Source organism: Mirounga angustirostris, unplaced genomic scaffold (genome assembly GCF_029215605.1).
Source record: "Mirounga angustirostris isolate CCGP_5_RB_7025 unplaced genomic scaffold, mMirAng1.0.hap1 SCAF_1, whole genome shotgun sequence".
In the NCBI taxonomy this organism is placed as follows: Eukaryota; Metazoa; Chordata; class Mammalia; order Carnivora; family Phocidae; genus Mirounga; species Mirounga angustirostris.
Window position 1 is genome coordinate 110,263,398 of NW_026991709.1, and position 18,707 is coordinate 110,282,104.

Sequence of the window (18,707 nt, forward strand, 5' to 3'; positions counted from 1 at the left end):
TATGAAGACATTCTAATTGATCACATTACGCACGTGAAAATGAGGAAGGAAACCGGTATAAGAAAGCAGAACAACACTTGCTTCACATGCTCTCCGTGGGCTGAACTAATAACTGCCTCAATCAGAAGACACTGAGCTCAGGATCCTCACAAACAAAGGTGAATTTCAACTTTTATTATGAGTGGGCTTGCTTATAAAAGAAAGAAAATATTCAAGGGGGGGAAAAAAACACTTTAAGGTAGACATTCTAGAAACCATAGATTATGAGCATAAGGAACTATATAATGTGCAACAATCTGACATGAATTATGACTTCTTAAATGGGTCTTGTTTTACTGCATGTTAAAAGTAGCACTTACAAATGAGGTAGAACCTGTTATTTGGGTTTCGTAAGGGTGTAAAAATAATGGTACTATTACAAGTACCAAAATTGTAGTACATGTTTAAAAAAATTCTAGCTAGAAACAACATGTGCCTTTTCAACTCCTCTACTGAATGTGATGAGTAAATGTAAGGTGTTAATACGTTATACACCTAAAGTCTGCTTTTATAAGTAGCACTTCCACATGATGAAATGCTTCTTGTTTCCCTTTGTGTATGTGTTTATCTGTAATAGCTGACATTGGAAACCATGAACACCACAGTGATAAAGGGCTTCAATGGGTCTGAGCAGTGCCCCAGGGACACGCGGATATCGCAGCTGGTGTTCCCAGTCACCTACACAGTCGTGTTCTTCATCGGCATCCTGTTGAACACTCTGGCCCTGTGGGTGTTCATTCACATCCCCAGTTCCTCCACCTTCATTGTCTACCTCAAAAATACTCTGGTGGCTGACTTGATAATGACGCTCATGCTTCCGTTTAAAATCCTCTCCGACTCACACCTCGGACCCTGGCAACTCAGGGCCTTTGTGTGTCGTTTCTCGGCTGTCATCTTTTATGAGACCATGTATGTGGGCATCATACTGCTAGGTTTCATAGCCTTTGACAGATTCCTCAAGATCATCAGGCCTTTTGGAAAATTTTTTGTCCAAAAACCTGTTTTTGCAAAAATGGTCTCGACCCTTATCTGGCTCCTTTTGTTCCTCATCTCTCTGCCAAATATAATCTTGAGCAACAAGGAAGCAACGCCGGCATCTGTGAAAAAGTGTGCCTCCTTGAAGGGTCCCCTGGGGCTGAAATGGCATCAAGTGGTGAACTACATATGCCAGTTCATTTTCTGGACTGTTTTTGTCCTGATGCTTCTGTTTTATGTGGTGATTGCAAAAAAAGTATACAGCTCTTACAGAAAGTCCAGAAGTAAGGACCGCAAACACAACACAAAGCTGGAAGGTAAAGTATTTGTTGTTGTGGCTGTATTCTTTGTGTGTTTTGCTCCATTTCATTTTGCCCGAGTTCCATACACTCACAGTCAAACCAACAGCAAGACTGACTGCAGGTTGCAAAACCAACTGTTTATAGCTAAAGAAACGACTCTCTTTTTGGCAGCAACTAACATTTGCATGGATCCCTTAATATACATATTCTTATGTAAAAAATTCACAGAACCCCTACCATGTATGAGAGGGAGAAAGATCACAGGATCAACCCAAGAAAATCAAACTACTCAGACAATATAACTCTAACCTGATAACTTTATCATGTCTACGTTCTATTTAATCGATAAGACTTCAAAAGATAATTGATTTGGAAATCAAGGTTAAGCAATGAAAGAAAAACAGATGAGACAAAGGTTTTCTTACATGTTGTTATTACCCAGGTTTACAGAAAGGATTATATAAATTTTAAGTCCACGTAGATCGATTGATGAGCAGAATGAAGTATTGGTCAGAGAATGCAACAGAAAGCAAGTGGCCACTAGAGGTCATCTTTTTGAAAGCATTCACTTACATATTGGAAAACATTATGGATACATGTAAATTACTAAGAACCTTCCTTCCAAAACACCTTCTCACATTCCTGTACAATACATAATTCATACAACACTACTGCTTTCAGGTCCCGCAACTGTTGATACTTGCTGATTTAAAAACAAACAAACTTGAAAATCCTTTGATGAAAGCTGAAGCTAGTGATTGAAAGGGATGCTAGACATGAAGCATCTGGGGAGCTGAAATAGGGTCAGAAAACCCCAAGAAAGCCTGGATGAAGGAATTTCTCCTTACAAAGAGCCTCCTCCAGTGTCAAGAGTACTAACATTATTTCAGTACTCTATGCGAGGCAAAGACCATTATTAAGCCACATAAAATATCGTACTGTAGTACTCTGCATGCCTTAAGTGTGCAGAATTTAGTGGCAAGAATGCAGGACTGATATTCTCTGGAATTCTCCCTCTGCCCGGCAAATCCTCTAATGGCGGTTGAATACGCCACCTACTCAACAAAGCCTTCCTGGGCCACCACCTCTATCCTCCTGCCTCACACACTCACTACTGCTCCCACGGTTTGGGTATGTGTGAGGGCCATCGTGGGAGATTTCCCTTTGCCAGTTAGTGATATTCCTGACTGCATCCCCAAAAGATGGTTAGGATTCTTTAAGAAGACAACGTGTTTTAAAGACAGAAACCATGTCATGTTTTCTTGGTACCTCCCATGCTATTCCCTGCAGACCATGAATTACAAATGTTTGAAATACAATTATGTCATTGTTGTGTCATTCCTGGTACATTTATGGATGGAACTGCTGACCCACAATCAATAGCATCCATACTGGGAAATTTTGCTGAGGATGGTAACCTATTCGCACTTTTCCCCCTCGAATCTCTTCCTGAATCCCTCTGTGCTTCAAAAAAGCTAAAATGTGGTTTATCTAGAATGGTGGCCACAGATTTGTATCTTCTAGAGAAAATGCACAAAGTATTCATGCTCTGTAAATGTGCCGCTGGCTCCAACACGATCACCACAGGTGAAACCCCCAGCCTCTTCCCATGTTCTCCAAGGCCCTGAAGGCCCTGGAACGTGCCCACCTTTCTGGCCTTACCTTCTAACTGGGCTCCATCCCTGGAACATTACACTCTTCTGTACGTTTCTAACTGTGAGAACTTGCGTTGCTCCTTTTTGCCTCTGGGCCACTCACTGCACACGTAAATCTCCCTTTGGCCCATCCATGAAACCCTAAGATGCTATCACTTGTCCCATGAAATCTCATCTGCCCAACCTCCCACCACCATCTCAAACGCAATCACCCCCTCATCGGACTGCTGTCACACCCCAATTATTGTACTTATCACACTGCTTTGTAATTACTTGCCCACACATGTATCTACTCTTTTAATAATTTATGTGTATCTTTGAGAGCAAAGATGTGTCTCACTGTGCAATCAATAAATATTTGATAAAATAACTCAAGCTGGTTTTATTTTTACATGCTGGAAAAGCAAGGAGGAAGCCAATTCTCACTGATGTTTCTATTTTCAAAAGGTGATATAAATTTATTGAAAACTCAAGCTCTTTTTAGTTGCCTTCCTATAGAGCATGTACCCAGGGGCCTGGGTGTTGGGGGTGTTCCTTGGCTTGCTAGTAAATGAACATGAAGAAAGCAGAATTAATAAACATTACATGTGTAGCTTTGGGCTAATGTTTATCAACGTTTCCCTTTTAAAGCTATAGGCAAAATGCTTTAGCTATGTGCTACTGGTTTCGGTTAAGTAAAATCTGTAACTGTAGCATATTACAATCTCCTAAACTCTTCAAAAAATACTCTTAATGTCTGATTTTCGTTCTCTGAAATAAAAGAATTAAATCATGGACTGTTAGAGATGTCACTAAATCCACATTGCCTTTACTAAGTATATTAAACAATCACATGTAGACTATAATACTGTATTATAAGTAACTGCATCTTGATAATATACACAATTTTTTAAAAAAGATCTTTTAAGGGGCACATGGGTGGCTCAGTTGGTTAAGTGTCTGCCTCCAGCTCAGGACATAATCCCAGGGTCCTGGGGTCAGGTCCTACATCAGGCTCCCTGCTAAGCGGGGAGTCTGCTTCTCCCTCTCCCTTTGTTCCTCCCTCTGCTCGTGCTCACTTGCTCCTTCTCTCTCTCTAATAAATAAAATCTTTTTAAAAAAGATCTTTAAAGATAAAATTTCCAAAATTATGCCTGCCCTAAATACAAATATTTAATTATATTATAGTAACATTATATTCAAACGCTGAGTACCTGATGTACAAAGTGAAATAATCTATGATGGATTTAGGGAATGGGCATATTAGAGCCACCTTAAAATCACACTCACAGGGGGCGCCTGGGTGGCTCAGTCATTAAGCATCTGCCTTCAGCTCAGGTCATGATCCTGGGGTCCTGGGATCGAGCCCCGCATCGGGCTCCCTGCTCCGCGGGAAGCCTGCTTCTCCCTCTCCCACTCCCCCTGCTTGTGTTCCCTCTCTCGCTGTGTCTTTCTCTGTCAAATAAATAAATAAAATAAATCTTAAAAAAAAAAAAAAAGAAAAAATTTTTAAAAAAATAAATAAAAAATAATAATAAAATAAAATCACACTCACAGAATGCAAAGCAACCATTTGAAAACAACTTTCCAAACTAGCCATCACAAATACTAAATTCTACAATGCTTATAGAATGAGATGCTATACCATAGCCATTAATGACAGAAACAAGAAAGCAAAAAGCAAAAAAAAAAAAAAAAAAAAAAACTTAGCTTTGATATAATCTGTGAGCTCCGAACACAAATAAGGGTTTTGTAAAAAGTTAAATGTAATTATTTTTACTGGATGTAAGCAATATGAATATAGAACACATGTTAAATCAGTAGTTCGCAAACTGCTGTGGGGATCAGAACAAGCCACAGGGATTCTTCACACACAGATTGCTAAGCCCACTCCCAGAGTTTCTGATTCAGGAGGTCCGGGGTGAGGCCTGAGAATAAGTTTGCAGAGGATACGGATGCTATTGTTCTGGACCACACGTCAAGAACTACTGTGCTAACTGCTCCTTGAGGTTCATATTGAGAACTGTGCATACTATTCCTGGAGATTCACAGCATAGCCTTCTTGGACATGAATGCAAAGGAGTGGAATCTGTCAACAGGAGACAGACAAAACTGTTATTAAGAGAACAGGGCAGATTAAGGTGACAGGCAACGGTGAGGACTTAGCTACCTGGAAAGGTCATGCCCAGCTTACGGGGGTTTCTACTGCTCTGGGCCAACTGTTGGCACCAGAGGGATTTGGGGCCCAGGGTTGCTGGCTAGTAGCAACAGCAGAAGAACCGACCGGGTGACAACAAAAAGTGCACACTACTTACTATTTACTATGTATTAGGTAAGTCTACCAAGAGTTTTCAGCAGATTGTCCCAGTTAGTAATCACGGGAAGTGACGAAGTGCTATTGTGATCTCCAGTTTAGAGATAAAGAAGTTGAGAAACAGAGAAGTTAAGCAACTTCCATGGGGACACCACAGCATATACATAGCAAAACTAGGACTGTAATTCAGACTCTGGCTTCTGAGCCCATATTCGTAACCACTATATTTCCCACCTCAGATATTCTAATGTTCTCAAGAGAAATCATAAATCCCGTCTCCTATAGTTCCTGCTCTTCTCAAAACTTCCGTAGCCACCTCCACACTCCCTGACCCCACGAAAACAATATGTTCATGTGTGGGCCATAACTAGCTCAGGTACTGCCAGGTAATTAGCTCCGACCCTCGAAGTGAGCGAGAACCTCCCAGGACCTTACACAGGCAGCTTGCCGTCATTACCGAGTACCTGCTATGTGCCAGGCACCATACTATGTGCTCTACAAGGACTATCACCTCTCTGTTTCTCACTCCAACCCTATGAGATAGATACCACAGGGTTGCCTGTTGAGGGCAACAAAAAAAGAAAACTGAGACACATAGCAAAAAGACACCTTGCCCACAGTGCACACGACCTGCCAGCGAGCAGATGCAGGGCTGGGGTTAAAACCCAGGCAGGTGGCCTCAGGCCCCAGGCCTCAACAGGTCTGCTACACCATCGGGACAAGCTCCTCAAGGGTTGACATCACACCCCAGCTGCGAGGATGGGAAGGAGGTGGCTCCTGAAGAGGAAGGGAGAGGTCTCAATACTAATGAGGTCTGCAACCTCGGGAGTTTGAGTGGTTCAGCCCCATGAGTATATCCAACACTCAAGAGGTCTTGAGAGACAGAAAATCCCAAAGAGTGGGTTTACTGATTCACTGAGTCAGTCATGCCTTTAGTGCAGGGCCCTTTGCCTCTCTGGAAGGACACAATGGTCAGGCACACATCCCACAATGAATCCAACTGTGGAAACTGTATGAGAGACAAAATTCACTCACCATAAAAACTGAGAGGAAAACGTAGCTAACTTCAAATGGAGAAAATGAGGAAGGACTTGCAGGAGATGACAACGTGAGCTGGACCTTGAGGCAGGACACAGGGCATGCGAAAGGGAATGCTGCCAGGCCATGAACAGCTTGGAGGAAGACGCAGCTAGGGGTGGAAAAAGTGCTATGGCCAGAGCACAAGGGGCCATGGAGGCCAGAGGCTGCCTGTGGACGTAGAAGATGAGCCTGGGAATGGAGCATGGGAGCCTACAGTAGAATGCTATGGTGTTGTGTTGGATTATATAGACTTCTCAATGAGCCATGGAAGGGTTCTGAAGTGAAGAACTACATGCTCTTTGCTTGTGCTTTAGGAAAATCAATTTGCCAATAATGGGATGATTATGATTATGGATTGAAGGAAGAGCCATTGAAGATAGGAGATCAATTACAGAAGTCTTCCATCTATGCAGGCAAGAGCCACGGGGAAAAAACTGACATAGACTTTACAGACATTTTCAGAGACACAGGTTTTGAGTCCAAGACCACTGGAGAATAGGGGATTATATGTAAAATGTATTTAATTAATATGCAAAATTTATTTTCAATGGGGTCCATAATCCCCACACTACCCCCCTTACAACTGAGATTCATTGCTCTGAAGACTGTTAGATTGAGTAGTGTGTTGGATCATAAAGGAAGGGCAAGAAGCAGATTCTGGGTCTGATTCAAGTTCAGAAATCTGGGTCAATAAATCTAGCCAGTGGAGACAAAATATGGATCCAGGGCTCTGAAGACAGGGCTAGATTAGATGCAAGGGGATAATTTTTCTGATACAGTGAGAGATGAAGGAATGAGCTGAGCATCCCAGAGTCCCTGCCACACAAGTGTCCTGGACAGAACAGACAGAAGAGATGCCTAGAATGTGGAGTGTAGGGGGTGGAAGGTGGGGGCTGAATTAAAAGGAGCAACAGGAGATCTCATATACTGGAAACTAAGGAGGAAGTAATAGTCAACAAAATCAAACACTCTAGAAAGGTCAAATGTGATCAATCTACAAGTATGAAGTCAGTGGTAACACTGAGGAGAAGGTGGGGTAGAGCCCAATTTGTAATGGGAAGTGAGGGACTACGAGCAACTCTCATCTTGCCACAAAGGACAAGTCCGTTTACAAGACTTTCAAGGAGAAAAAAACAACTGCTGTTATATTACCTTAGCTTTTTCTAAGGGTTTCTAAGAACAGATAGAGTGGCCCCTTCCTATGCAGTGCAGAGTGAATATGCTCCACGTGAAACAGCTAACAGAGCAGAAATGCAAACACATGGTGGGTATAACAGCATGACCATGAAAATCCAGCTTCAGCCAGAAAAGTGGGTATGCCAACATTTCAGGCATTAATATTACCTGGGTTTCTGATACCTAGCCTAATCCCCCCTCACCCCATACATTCTAGTATAAAGTATTTGTAGGGAAAGGGGAGTGGGGGGGTGGGCGGCAGACACCAAGTGGTAGGGATAGGAGTTGAGAACACAGGGAGAAGTTATAAAAGAGAAAAAAAGGATAGAGAAGAGAAAGGAAATTGAATTTAAGACTTACAGTAAAGTAGCTAAACTAAAAAAAATTTTTTTTAAGATTTTATTTATTTATTTGACAGAGACATAGCAAGAGAGGGAACACAAGCAGGGGGAGTGGGAGAGGGAGAAACAGGCTTCCCACGGAGCAGGGAGCCTGATTCAGGGCTTGATCCCAGGACCCTGGGATCATGACCCGAGCCAAAGGCAGACGCCCAATGACTGAGCCACCCAGGCACCCCTAAACTAAATTTTTTTTTAAGATTTCTTTATTTTAGAGAGAGTGTGTGTGTGAGCAAGTTGGGGGGGGGGGGGAGTGCGCTCAATGCAGAGCTTGTTCCCAGGATGCCAAGATCATGACCTGAGCCGAAACCAAGAGCCAGACACTTGACCGAGCCATTTTTTTTAAAAATTCCATATCACACTCAGCATGTGAATTTTTGCCACTTCTATAATAAAACTCAAACTGACAAATGTAACATCTCAAAGCATGGTAATTAAAATGCCTGCCTTTATTTTTTTTTTAAAGATTTTATTTATTTATTTATTTGAGAGCGAGAGAGCACATGAGAGGGGGGAGGGCCGGAGGGAGAAGCAGATCCCCTGCTGAGCAGGGAACCCGATGCGGGACTCGATCCAGGGACTCCAGGATCATGACCTGAACCGAAGGCAGTCGCTTAACCGACTGAGCCACCCAGGCACCCCTGCCTGCCTTTATTTTAAAAATCAGCTTAAACACCAGAAGCTTGTATGTGACTGTACTTATTGGTATCCATCTTGAACAATTTTACCTAATGCATATCTGAATACTTATATAGCTTTTTAAGAATATTGTATTTGTGCATTAAATTTATATCATATAGACATATCACTCAACACTTTTTTCCCTTTTTACTCTATTTAACTCTGTAACGGAAATTCCCTATAATCAAAAATGCCTGAACGACAAGTAAATGAAGCATTAACCTCTATGCGGTGAACCTTCTGAGACCAACTCTCTTCTCCCCCTACATATCCTGCTCTTAGCTTCTATACTTTCCCACCATGTCAGACTAGAATAAGCTCTTCTAATTTCCTCCTTTTCAGAAGGGAAAGCTGTCAAGAAAGAACATAAAAAGCATTTCAAGTAATCATCAGTTCATCACTGAAGAAAAACCAGGAGTTTTCTAAGGGCAATTAAAATATTATGGACTTACTCTGACTTCTAAGTTGAGGAATGTTTTCCATTTTTAATCATTCCAAATTTACATTCAGACACCCCCATTCATTCACTTAGTCACTCTGCCTCTGGGAGGAAGGAGGGGGAGAGAGACAGAGTGGGAGGAAAGGAGAGAGAGAAGCTACTGTTCATTAGGTACCAACCTGTTCTAAACACTGTAAGAATTCTCCTGTATATTATCTCATTTAATCTTTACAGTATTACAAGGTAGTCATCCCCAAGCTTATTTTCTAGAAGAAGAAACAGATTCAGCTACATTAATGATTTGTCCAAAAAAAGGGCGGGGGGCGGCGCCCGGCTGAAATCCACCTTGGAGTCTGTCTGACCCCACAATTACTAGGCTCCTGTCATGGCCTGACACCGCCTCAAGCAAAATTTCCAAAGTGAGGACAGGGACTAAGCAGCACAGCCCAAGGCAGAGTATCAATAGGAGGTCAGGAGTCACACACCCGCATATCTCCAGACTCAATCTCCAAACCATCCCTTCCTTCTAATCAGCCATTAATGAAGTTCTCATACCAGAAAAAGGTAAGTGCTTTATTTAAAGCAGACCTAATAGATACAAATCATTTCAAATGACAGATTAAGCACAGTAATTCAAGCATAGGGACCTAAAGATACCAATCTCAGCAAGGAAACATTAAAGGGTTTGTAGTAATTATACTCAGCACAAATTCGCAGCTATTGGATGTGAGCCACAATTAGAGTGACTTTTGTGTACAGAGATCGAACAGTAAGATGTGAGGAAGATTTTACTACAATCCTTGTTGCATGTTCTGGTTCCACGTGAAAGAAATGGGTACTCAAGACAGATCAACTTGAGCTATTAGATCTCTGCTTGTGTTTGTTTTGTAGTGAATTAGTGTATTACAAAAGACTAGCAGGGGCACCTGGCTGGCTCAGTCAGTTAAGTGTCTCTGCCTTCAGCTCAGGTCATGATCCCAGGGTTCTGGGATTGAGCCCTGCATGGGGCTCCCTGCTCAGCGGGGAGTCTGCTTCGCCTTCTACCTCTTCCCCCGCTTATGTTCCCCCCTCTTTCGCGCACTCTCTCGCTCTCTCAAATAAATAAATAAAATCTTTAAGAAAAAAAAAAAAAGACTAGAAAGCCCTTTGTATGCAAAGGAAAATCATATGCAAGGGAGAAAGGACTAGAAGACCAAGACAAGCCTTGGTAATACATTTGTCAGTGTCTCACACTAAAAAAGTGGGACATATGAATAGGGTAAAGGGAAAGGGTTCTTGTAGGTTTCAGGAAGACTTACCAATAATACCTAATTTTTATTCCAAGATCTTAGAAACACATTCTCTCCTTGAATGCTTCTGTTTTTAAGACTTTATTTTGAAAAATCAATAAGGTTATGGGAATTCTCATCTAAAATTCTATAATTAAATCATAATCCTCCTTTTATAGAAAAATGAAATCAAGAAAAGTTGAGTAAGTTATCCAGTATCCCAAAGAAAATGAGAGTTTGGATCTACCAACTTTGTGATTCTTAATCCATGAACCAGGTCTTTTTCCAAATAAGATTATAGATATTCTTATTTGACTTCAAAATCCCAAACTTAGTCTAATATAGATTTCAGGATAATAAGTCCAAAGTGCCTCAAAAACATTTTGAGGCACCCCCTACTACCTATCCTACAGAATGGACCCTAGCAAATACAGAGCAAACCAATTTTCAAAAACCAGGGGGACTTTTTTAAAAAGTAAAAAAGGAGAGAGATTGTTCTAAAGATTAAGAGCCTAAAAAAGAGAGTAAAATCAAATGCAATGTGCGACCAGTGATTGAATGCCACGTCAAAAAAAATTAGGGTATTACCGGGAAAGTGCAAAGTTTTAATACAGACAGAATTTAAAATATTACTGCTCTGCTTCAACATTAATCTTGACTGATAACAATATTGTGATTAGGTAAGAGAATATCCTTGTTTTTAGGAAACACATGCTGAAGGAGTTAAGGGCAAGGCATTTGTCACAAGGACTACAACTTCAAACAGGTCCCCCCAAAATACTGCGGGGGGTAGAGCATGTGAAAAATGTTAACAGTGTGTAAATTTAAACAATACTTAGTTGCACTCTTAGTTCAATCTGTCTGTGGGTTTAACATCTTTAAAAATAATATTAGAAGAAAAAACTCACCTTTAGTAAAAAAAGAAAAAAAAAATCTTTTAAACATTGTGGTGGTGAAGAATCATAAACACATATCCCAGGACGTTTCTTGTATTCAAAATAAATTTGGGGTTTGTAATGGCTAAAGCAGTTATTATTAAAAGAGCTTCCCTGCATTTAATAGGATCCCCCAATGAAGCAGCAAGATAATTATTGTTATAAAGTTTCCTGTGGCTTTTATGAAATGTGAGACTTGCTATAAAAATCAGCAGAAAAAAAATTATGCAGGTTAACCTTTCAGTGATTTGAACAATAATAAAGTTATGGGCTGTTTTTCAGCTGCTCTTTTCATCAAAGCATTACACTTTTTTCATGACTAAACGTGTACTACTTCCCTTTTTGAATGTTAAGTAAGACTGGCTTGAACAAGTCCCAACTTGAGATTGGCATGATATGCTTCAAGACAAATGCATAAAGGCTGCCTCATGCTAACTTTTTCATTCCTAGACTTAATTTGCATCACAGGCCAAAGCTTTTAAATACGACAATCTATTATGTTCCTAAAGGAGGGAAAAAACTCTTCCAACCCTAACCTACCTCCAGGAAGAGAGAGAGCCACCTACTGTACTGAAAGGACAAGGGGATAGGAGCTCCTTCCCTCCTCTGTGAGATCTTTATAAAATACCAATACGTACAATGTCAAGGTGCTTCAATGTACAGGAAAAACTGGAGGTCCTTACACCGGACAGGGATTTTCTTTACCATAAAAAATTAATATATTTAGTTGGTCCTAATAGGACAGTCAACCCAGGTTAAAAAAAAAATGTATTAAAATTTAAGGTACATAACAGATATGCCTTTATTCCTTTAACAGAAGCTTGTGAAATATTTCTCCAAATAAGGTCCCTAATATGATTTCACACACATGACTGGAAATTTGGGATGACAATCCTCAGAAGGTACAGGGAAAGCCTTTGTCCACACAGTTTTAAGGAGGCTACAAGGTATGTTCTCTCTTTGAATTGACACTTTTAAGAGTTGGCAGTTGGGGGGCACCTGGGTGGCTCAGTCGTTAAACATCTGCCTTCGGCTCAGGTCATGATCCCAGGGTCTAGGATCGAGCCCCACATCAGGCTCCCTGCTTAGCAGGGAGCCTGCTTCTCCCTCTGCTGCCCCCCTGCTTGGGTTCTCTTTCTCACTGTATCTCTATCCGTCAAATAAATAAATAAAATCTTTAAAAACAATTTAAAAAAAATTTTTTTAAAAAAGGGTTGGCAGTTGGTTATTTTGACAGGTTGATTTCACATCATTTACTATTTATGGATCATAGTGACAAATGGCAATAAGCTCAAGCCAAAAATGACAAGTTTCCAACTAAGGTCTGCAAGGCACAGACTTCCTCCTCAGGATGCAATAAACTGGCTTCAATGTTAAAATCAAAATCCCTGGGGAAGAAGTATAAAAATGGTACAAAGCAGAATCAATTCTAAATGCAGAATTGTTTGTAAATCTGGCAAATTCTTGTAAGATTGAGCCACTATTAAGTTGCCTAACTTTGTCCAGAGACTTTCCCTATGGCTGTCTACTTACCTATAACTTAATCCACCCTAAACAAAATGGAATAGAGAACATTAAAATGGTAGTTGTCTGTTTAGGAACAAGCAATAGAAGAAACATAATTCTGATATTCAACTATTAGTATTTAAGTTAAATACATATTTGTTTTTCTGTACTAACACAGAAAGAAAACCAATGTGTGTGTGTGTGTGTGTGTGTGTAAATATATAATTTCTTTAAGGTGTAAGTAAACACTAAGTAATTCTTATTATTGATTTGTAACTTCAAAAAAGATGCCACCTTTATTATTTTATTTTCACCCATGATAGTAACAGGTTTTGATTCCATTTGGTGAAATTCTATTTATTTACTTGTTTTAATGTTGCAAAATCTTGCAAATCTTTTGACGATTTTTATCTGCAGTTCTAAAATTAATTACAAATAAGAAAAATTGATTTGATTATATAAATTTATCATTATGGGAAGATTTTTAAAAAGAATAAAAGTTGTTTTGTCTTTATTTTTTTTTTAAGACTTTATTTATTTATCTGAGAGAGAACACAAGCAGAGGGGAGAGGCAGGGGGAGAGGGAGAAGCAAACTCCCCGCTGAGCAGGGAGCCCAACGCAGGGCTCTATCCCAGGACCCTGGGACCATGACCCGACCCGAAGGCAGATGCTCAACCAACTGAGCCAACCAGGCACCCGTTATTTTGTCTTTAAAAATGGAATTCAAGGGATTGGGTGAGAACTCATCCCCACAATAAATTTAAAATATTTTGAATACTGACATTTGTGTATATGTAAAAATAGGTCTACAGATCTCATCAGATTCTTGAGTAAGACAATAGATTTCCAATGTTTTCAGTCACAAGTATAAGCACATTTCAATTTTAGTTTTTAAACAGTAAGCAGAATAATATCTTAAAGGATTTGTTTCTCATAAAATATATTCTGATTCCTTTTAATCCTAGCTTTAATCGACAGAAAGGCTGTATGCATATTTTCTAATTAGCAATAGGAAGCTCCTCCACCCCCACCAAAAAAAAAAAAAAAAAAAAAAAAAGACAGAAATGACCTAAACACTGGGACGGATTTAGTGATTTAGTTGGGGCCAACCCCAACCTGAGACCTCATTTCCTCCTCCTTAAACAGTCCTCCGGCATTCTGAGCTCCGGCCCTCTGTGTTCCCTTCAGGTGAATCACCGTCTGATTCCTGCAAGTTCAGGAAATGCTCTTCCCCAGTCTACAAATCTCACCTGCTCTCAGATGTGAGTCACTTACGTTAGCAAGAGAGCAAGTTGCTCCAGTTGTTCGGAGCAGGACAATCTGAAAGGGTGCCTCAAAGGACACTCTCAAGGGGCCCAGGGGGAGAACCTGCTTTCTCCGACAGGAGAGAAACATGCTTATTTTTCATGCTGTGCCAGAAAACCCACTTCTCTGTCAACCATAGTTTCAAGGCTTATTCTTAATTAGAGTTGAGAAGCCTGTTTCAACTTGAAGACACCGTATCAGGTGAATGGACACCCAGACACCGCAATGAAAGGTAAATCAAAAAAAATTTTTTTTTAATTTTCTTAAAAGCTGTGGTTGATAGGACACAGCACTAAGACTATCCTTCTGCTTAAATCTGAGGTCTGAAGAAAATGTAGAAATGAGAATACTAACTGAGTAAGATCATTTAAGTCCTCCTTCTCTGGGAGGCACCACATTCCAAACAGGAGGCCATATGTTTCTTCATGGAGCTTCACTGTTTCCAACTGGGGCGGGCGGAAAATGTAAATTGTGTATTGTGCCTTCAAACGTGGAAACGATGACTTGGAAATCACTTATGTTTAAGCGAATTTTTTTTTTATCACATTTACTGTATTCGATGAGTAAAATCCACAGTCTCTTGTAATTGTTTCTCAAGACCTAAAATGTACATTTGTTCCATAATCTTTCATTCTTTTTTTTTTAAAAAAAAAAAAGGAGAGACCAAAAGAAAAAAGATGATTTTCTGTCCAAATTGCTTCATTTTGATAAAAGAATCTCAATCTTTTCACTGTGCCACAACGAACAGGGCGATCCTCGTTCCAATTCCTTCAGAGATCATGTTAAAACATGTCCGGAAAGGCACTGAGAAACCGCCTGGCTACCAACAAAGGGCTCCACTTAGTTCTGCCTCACATTCAAACTGTACAGAAGTTTTTGCTTCACTGAGGAAAACAAAAAGCAAGAATGGAGATTTGAACTTGTCGAATTTATAATCGAGACTTGAAAAGATAGGTGAGCTACAAGTAGGTTAACATTTATCTACTAAGGACCTTTATATTACCCCAACTGTAGGGGGCAAGGAGAGCCAGACACTGATCATATTTTATATCATTATTATCTCTGCCAGTTTGAGGTCAACAAAAGTCTTTCCTTCTTGAAATTAGGAATCAAGGAGATTCTCTTAGTCCTTCAGCAAAACCCTTTGCTAAGACTATCATTTCCAACACCTACTTGAAAAGTGTTTTTGGTATATGTGGGAGAAGGCAGAGTGGCTGGAGGGATAGTTAGATTCCTGAATACCGTATTTAAGGATGTAGGCCAGGGGTGAAGGAGAGGGGGAGTAATTAGTCAGAAAATCGTAACTTTCCTGAAGAGGCTAAGGGGAAATGTCCTCACCAGAGACAGTGTGCTGAGAGGGATTACTGCACTCAGGGAAGGGGGTGGGTGAAGGGAGACTAAATGAGAACTGATGCTTTGATTTAGGTTACTGGTGTGCATGCCCTCTCCTGAGTCTGCCTGCTTTTCTTCCTTCCTTGATATCATAGGGTTTCACTTCCTTCAAGAACAAAACATATTTCATGCTTTGCCTTGTACTCGGAAAATGCCACAGAAGTTTAACATAGAGGAGACAAGAATGGTCATTTGTTCTTTGTATGCCTCTAAACAGAAAAACTACGAAAACCCATAAAACTCCCTCAAAGCCTGTCCTGGTGAGGGCAAGACAGAAGTGAGGTGAAATCTAGGTAAGATTGCCCGGAAGCAGTCCACAGTCTCCAGGACAGATGCTCTGTGTACAGGCAAGGGACAGTAGTTTGATTTAGGGCAGAAAAGCCAGGACTCACAGCGAAATGACCAGGGTTTGGGTGAAGACTGTGCCAAAAGTTACCAGAGTTAGGCAAGGCTCTCACTTCCCCAGGAGCTTGCTACCATCCCTCACAGTAAAATGAGGGGATCAGATTGCATGGTCATTAGAGGGCCCTTGCACCTCTAGATTCCCACAATCCAGGTGATATGCTGAGGTACTAGGATTGGTTATCAAGAACCAAGGCTTGGATCAAACAAAGGAATGCTGGAGGGGACACTGGGTGGAGCCAAACACGATAAGGAGGACTGATTGCTCGACTTGGGTCCCAGCCAACTACATAATACTAATCAAATCCCAACCTCCTTAGGTTCCAGATTCTCCCTCTCCAAGATGGAGATGAATACAGTTTGCTCCCACTTCTCAGCTAGGAAGCTGTTCATTAATACAAACACAGGGCCACCTACAGTTCTTGTAGTTGTGACCAATGAAAGAGAGGGGAGAGCAGAGGCAACCATAATCTTGTGATTAAAAAGTAGATGAGATTTCAGGGGGGTGGGTGGAGTGGAGGAGGAAAGGGGGGAGAAAAAAAACCCATAACAATAAAGTTTTAACAACAGAGAACAAACTGAGGGTTGATGGAGGGATGGGCTAGATGGGTGATGGGCATTAAGGAGGGCACTTGTTTTGATGAGCACTAAGGGTTGTATGTAAGTGATGACTCACTGAATTCTAATCCTGAAACCAATACTGCACTATGTGTTAACTAGAATTTAAATAAAAATTTAAAAAAATAAATTAGTTTACAACTAAAAAAAATAAAACCTAAAAAAAAAGTAGTTGAGATGAACCCGTTGGAAAACATCAGAGTGAACAAGAAACAAGACTCAAAACATTCTGCTTCAGGCCAATGGTCAAAGCCAAGCTCCTTTCTGACCTGGTGACAATCTTTTTTTTTTCTCTTTAAGTAGGCTCCACACTGGGTGTTGAGCCCAACACAGGGCCCAAACTCCTGACCCTGAAATCAAGACCTGAGCAGACACAAGAGTCAGATACTTAACCGACTGAACCATCCAGGCACCCCTGACCTGGTGACAACTTCTAAATACTCTTCCTCCTTATATGGCAAAAATGGGCAGAATAGAGTTTGTTTTCCATCTTGTACAAAGTAGCATATTTTATCTTTCATTAGCATTCTTATTAATCAAAGATGAAAAAATTTACACTAAAATGCATTTGAAGAAGAGCACTAAGTTTCACTTGTTATAAGACATTATATTAAGTCATTCATTCGTATCAGTGAATTTTTGATAAAAATTTCTATCATTTTGGAAAGGGAAGGTAACTCCTTAAATGACTTTCTCTAATGTATTAGATAAAACTCATGACACAAACTGCCCTTGTAGCCAGAATACTAAAACAACAATCATGATATCATTGATAGCTTAACATATGCCCAAGAGCCCTACATATTTTAATCCATATTTTAAAAAAAGGAAACAGCTTCACATATCTGTAAGGTGTATCCTGCCATTACCTCCATTTTATGGCTGAGCAAACTAAAGTTGAAAAGGTACACAAGTGGGCAGCAGAGCTGTGCCCCTGAACCCTGTCTATCTGCACTCAACCATGCTCTTAGTCACTATACTTGGCAAGTTCTCAGTAAACGCACTCAATATTTGCTATTAGTGACCTCTTTTTTGTGCATAGTTTGTAAGCAAAATTATATAGAATTGTGATTTATTTCTTGTACTACTTGACTGTAGGAGATAACGGACTGTCTGGGGTGCATGACAGCCTGCTACGATGGAGGTACTTTACTTCCTAGTTTTCCCAAAGGAGACATCACATTATAATCAGCACATGAACCCCCAATTCATGTAGATGCAGCAGCAACAGAACAGTTAAGAGCACAACGCACAGACTGACTTATGTTTAAATCCACAGTCTGTCTCTCACTAGGTGTGTTAACCTGGGCACTCACACTCACCTGTCTGCTGAAGGAACCTCTCTAAGCCTCAGTTTATTTGAAAAAGGGGGGGGGGGGGGGCTGTACTGCTCTTACTAATACCCAGGTAGCACTGAAATGAGTTCTTACTATATGCCAAGCACCAATAAAACAATCTATAAGGATCAAATGAGGTACTATTATGGTAATATCTCATTCAATTGTCAAATCAATCCAATGATGAATGTTTTACAGAAAAGAAAACTGAGGCATAGGAGTTAGGTAACCTGCCCAAGTAAATGACAGATCTCCAACCTGAATCCAATGTCTTCTTAATAACTTAAGATGTATCTAAATAATTCAGAACTGTCCTACCTACAAAATAGTATTAGCCAGCATTTGCCAAACCCTTACTCTTATTAATATTGTTGTTGTTGTGTTGTCCTAACAAGATAGAAACACAGACTTTTCTGTTGCCAGAGGAATGTCAGCCAATAGCCTGAACACACTCCCAGGTCAGAGATACTGGCCTTCAGCCACCAGAGTAATTCTCCAGAGGACAGAGAGTAGGGTCAAATTCTGCAGAAGCCAATATAAGAGAGGGCGGCTGAAATACAATAATTCAAGGTCCCCGCACTAAAGAGGCTTCTGATCTAATTGAAGAAAAGTGGTAACAGAACACTTGGGCTGTCAGCACTCAGTTGTGTGGCTTCAGGCAGAGAGCTGGCAGAAGAGGTGCAAGAAAAGAACATGTAGCCATGAGCTGCCTCAAGACTGCAGGCACCATAGGGCCTGTCACAGTTCTTTTGGGATGGATGGCCTCCCTGCCCAAGCCTCTTCCCCTTCTACTTACCAGACACAAAGGTTAAAAAGGAAACTGAAAACAAATCATCAATAGGCTTCTCAAACCCATTTAGATAAACTGGCTAAAAGAGAAATTGTAACAACTACAAAATTAATTG

The 18,707-nt window shown here is 40.5% G+C and overlaps 2 protein-coding genes across 2 annotated transcripts in view; one reads left to right on the forward strand and one right to left on the reverse strand.

Annotated features, from left to right (window-relative positions):
• MED12L (mediator complex subunit 12L) overlaps positions 1 to 18,707 on the reverse strand; it is a 320,591-nt gene that overhangs the window by 94,972 nt on the left and 206,912 nt on the right. The gene's annotated exons all lie outside the window — the stretch shown is intronic.
• Positions 87 to 3,745, forward strand: P2RY13 (purinergic receptor P2Y13). The gene is made up of 2 exons (XM_045903550.2): positions 87 to 158; positions 617 to 3,745. The coding sequence occupies exon 2, from the start codon at positions 632 to 634 to the stop codon at positions 1,616 to 1,618; it is 987 nt and encodes a 328-aa protein (XP_045759506.1). The 5' UTR covers positions 87 to 158; positions 617 to 631; the 3' UTR covers positions 1,619 to 3,745.

Bases quoted from the DNA above. Each gene is read 5' to 3' on its own strand.
- P2RY13 (XM_045903550.2), top strand. From the start codon at position 632: ATGAACACCACAGTGATAAAGGGCTTCAATGGGTCTGAGCAGTGCCCC.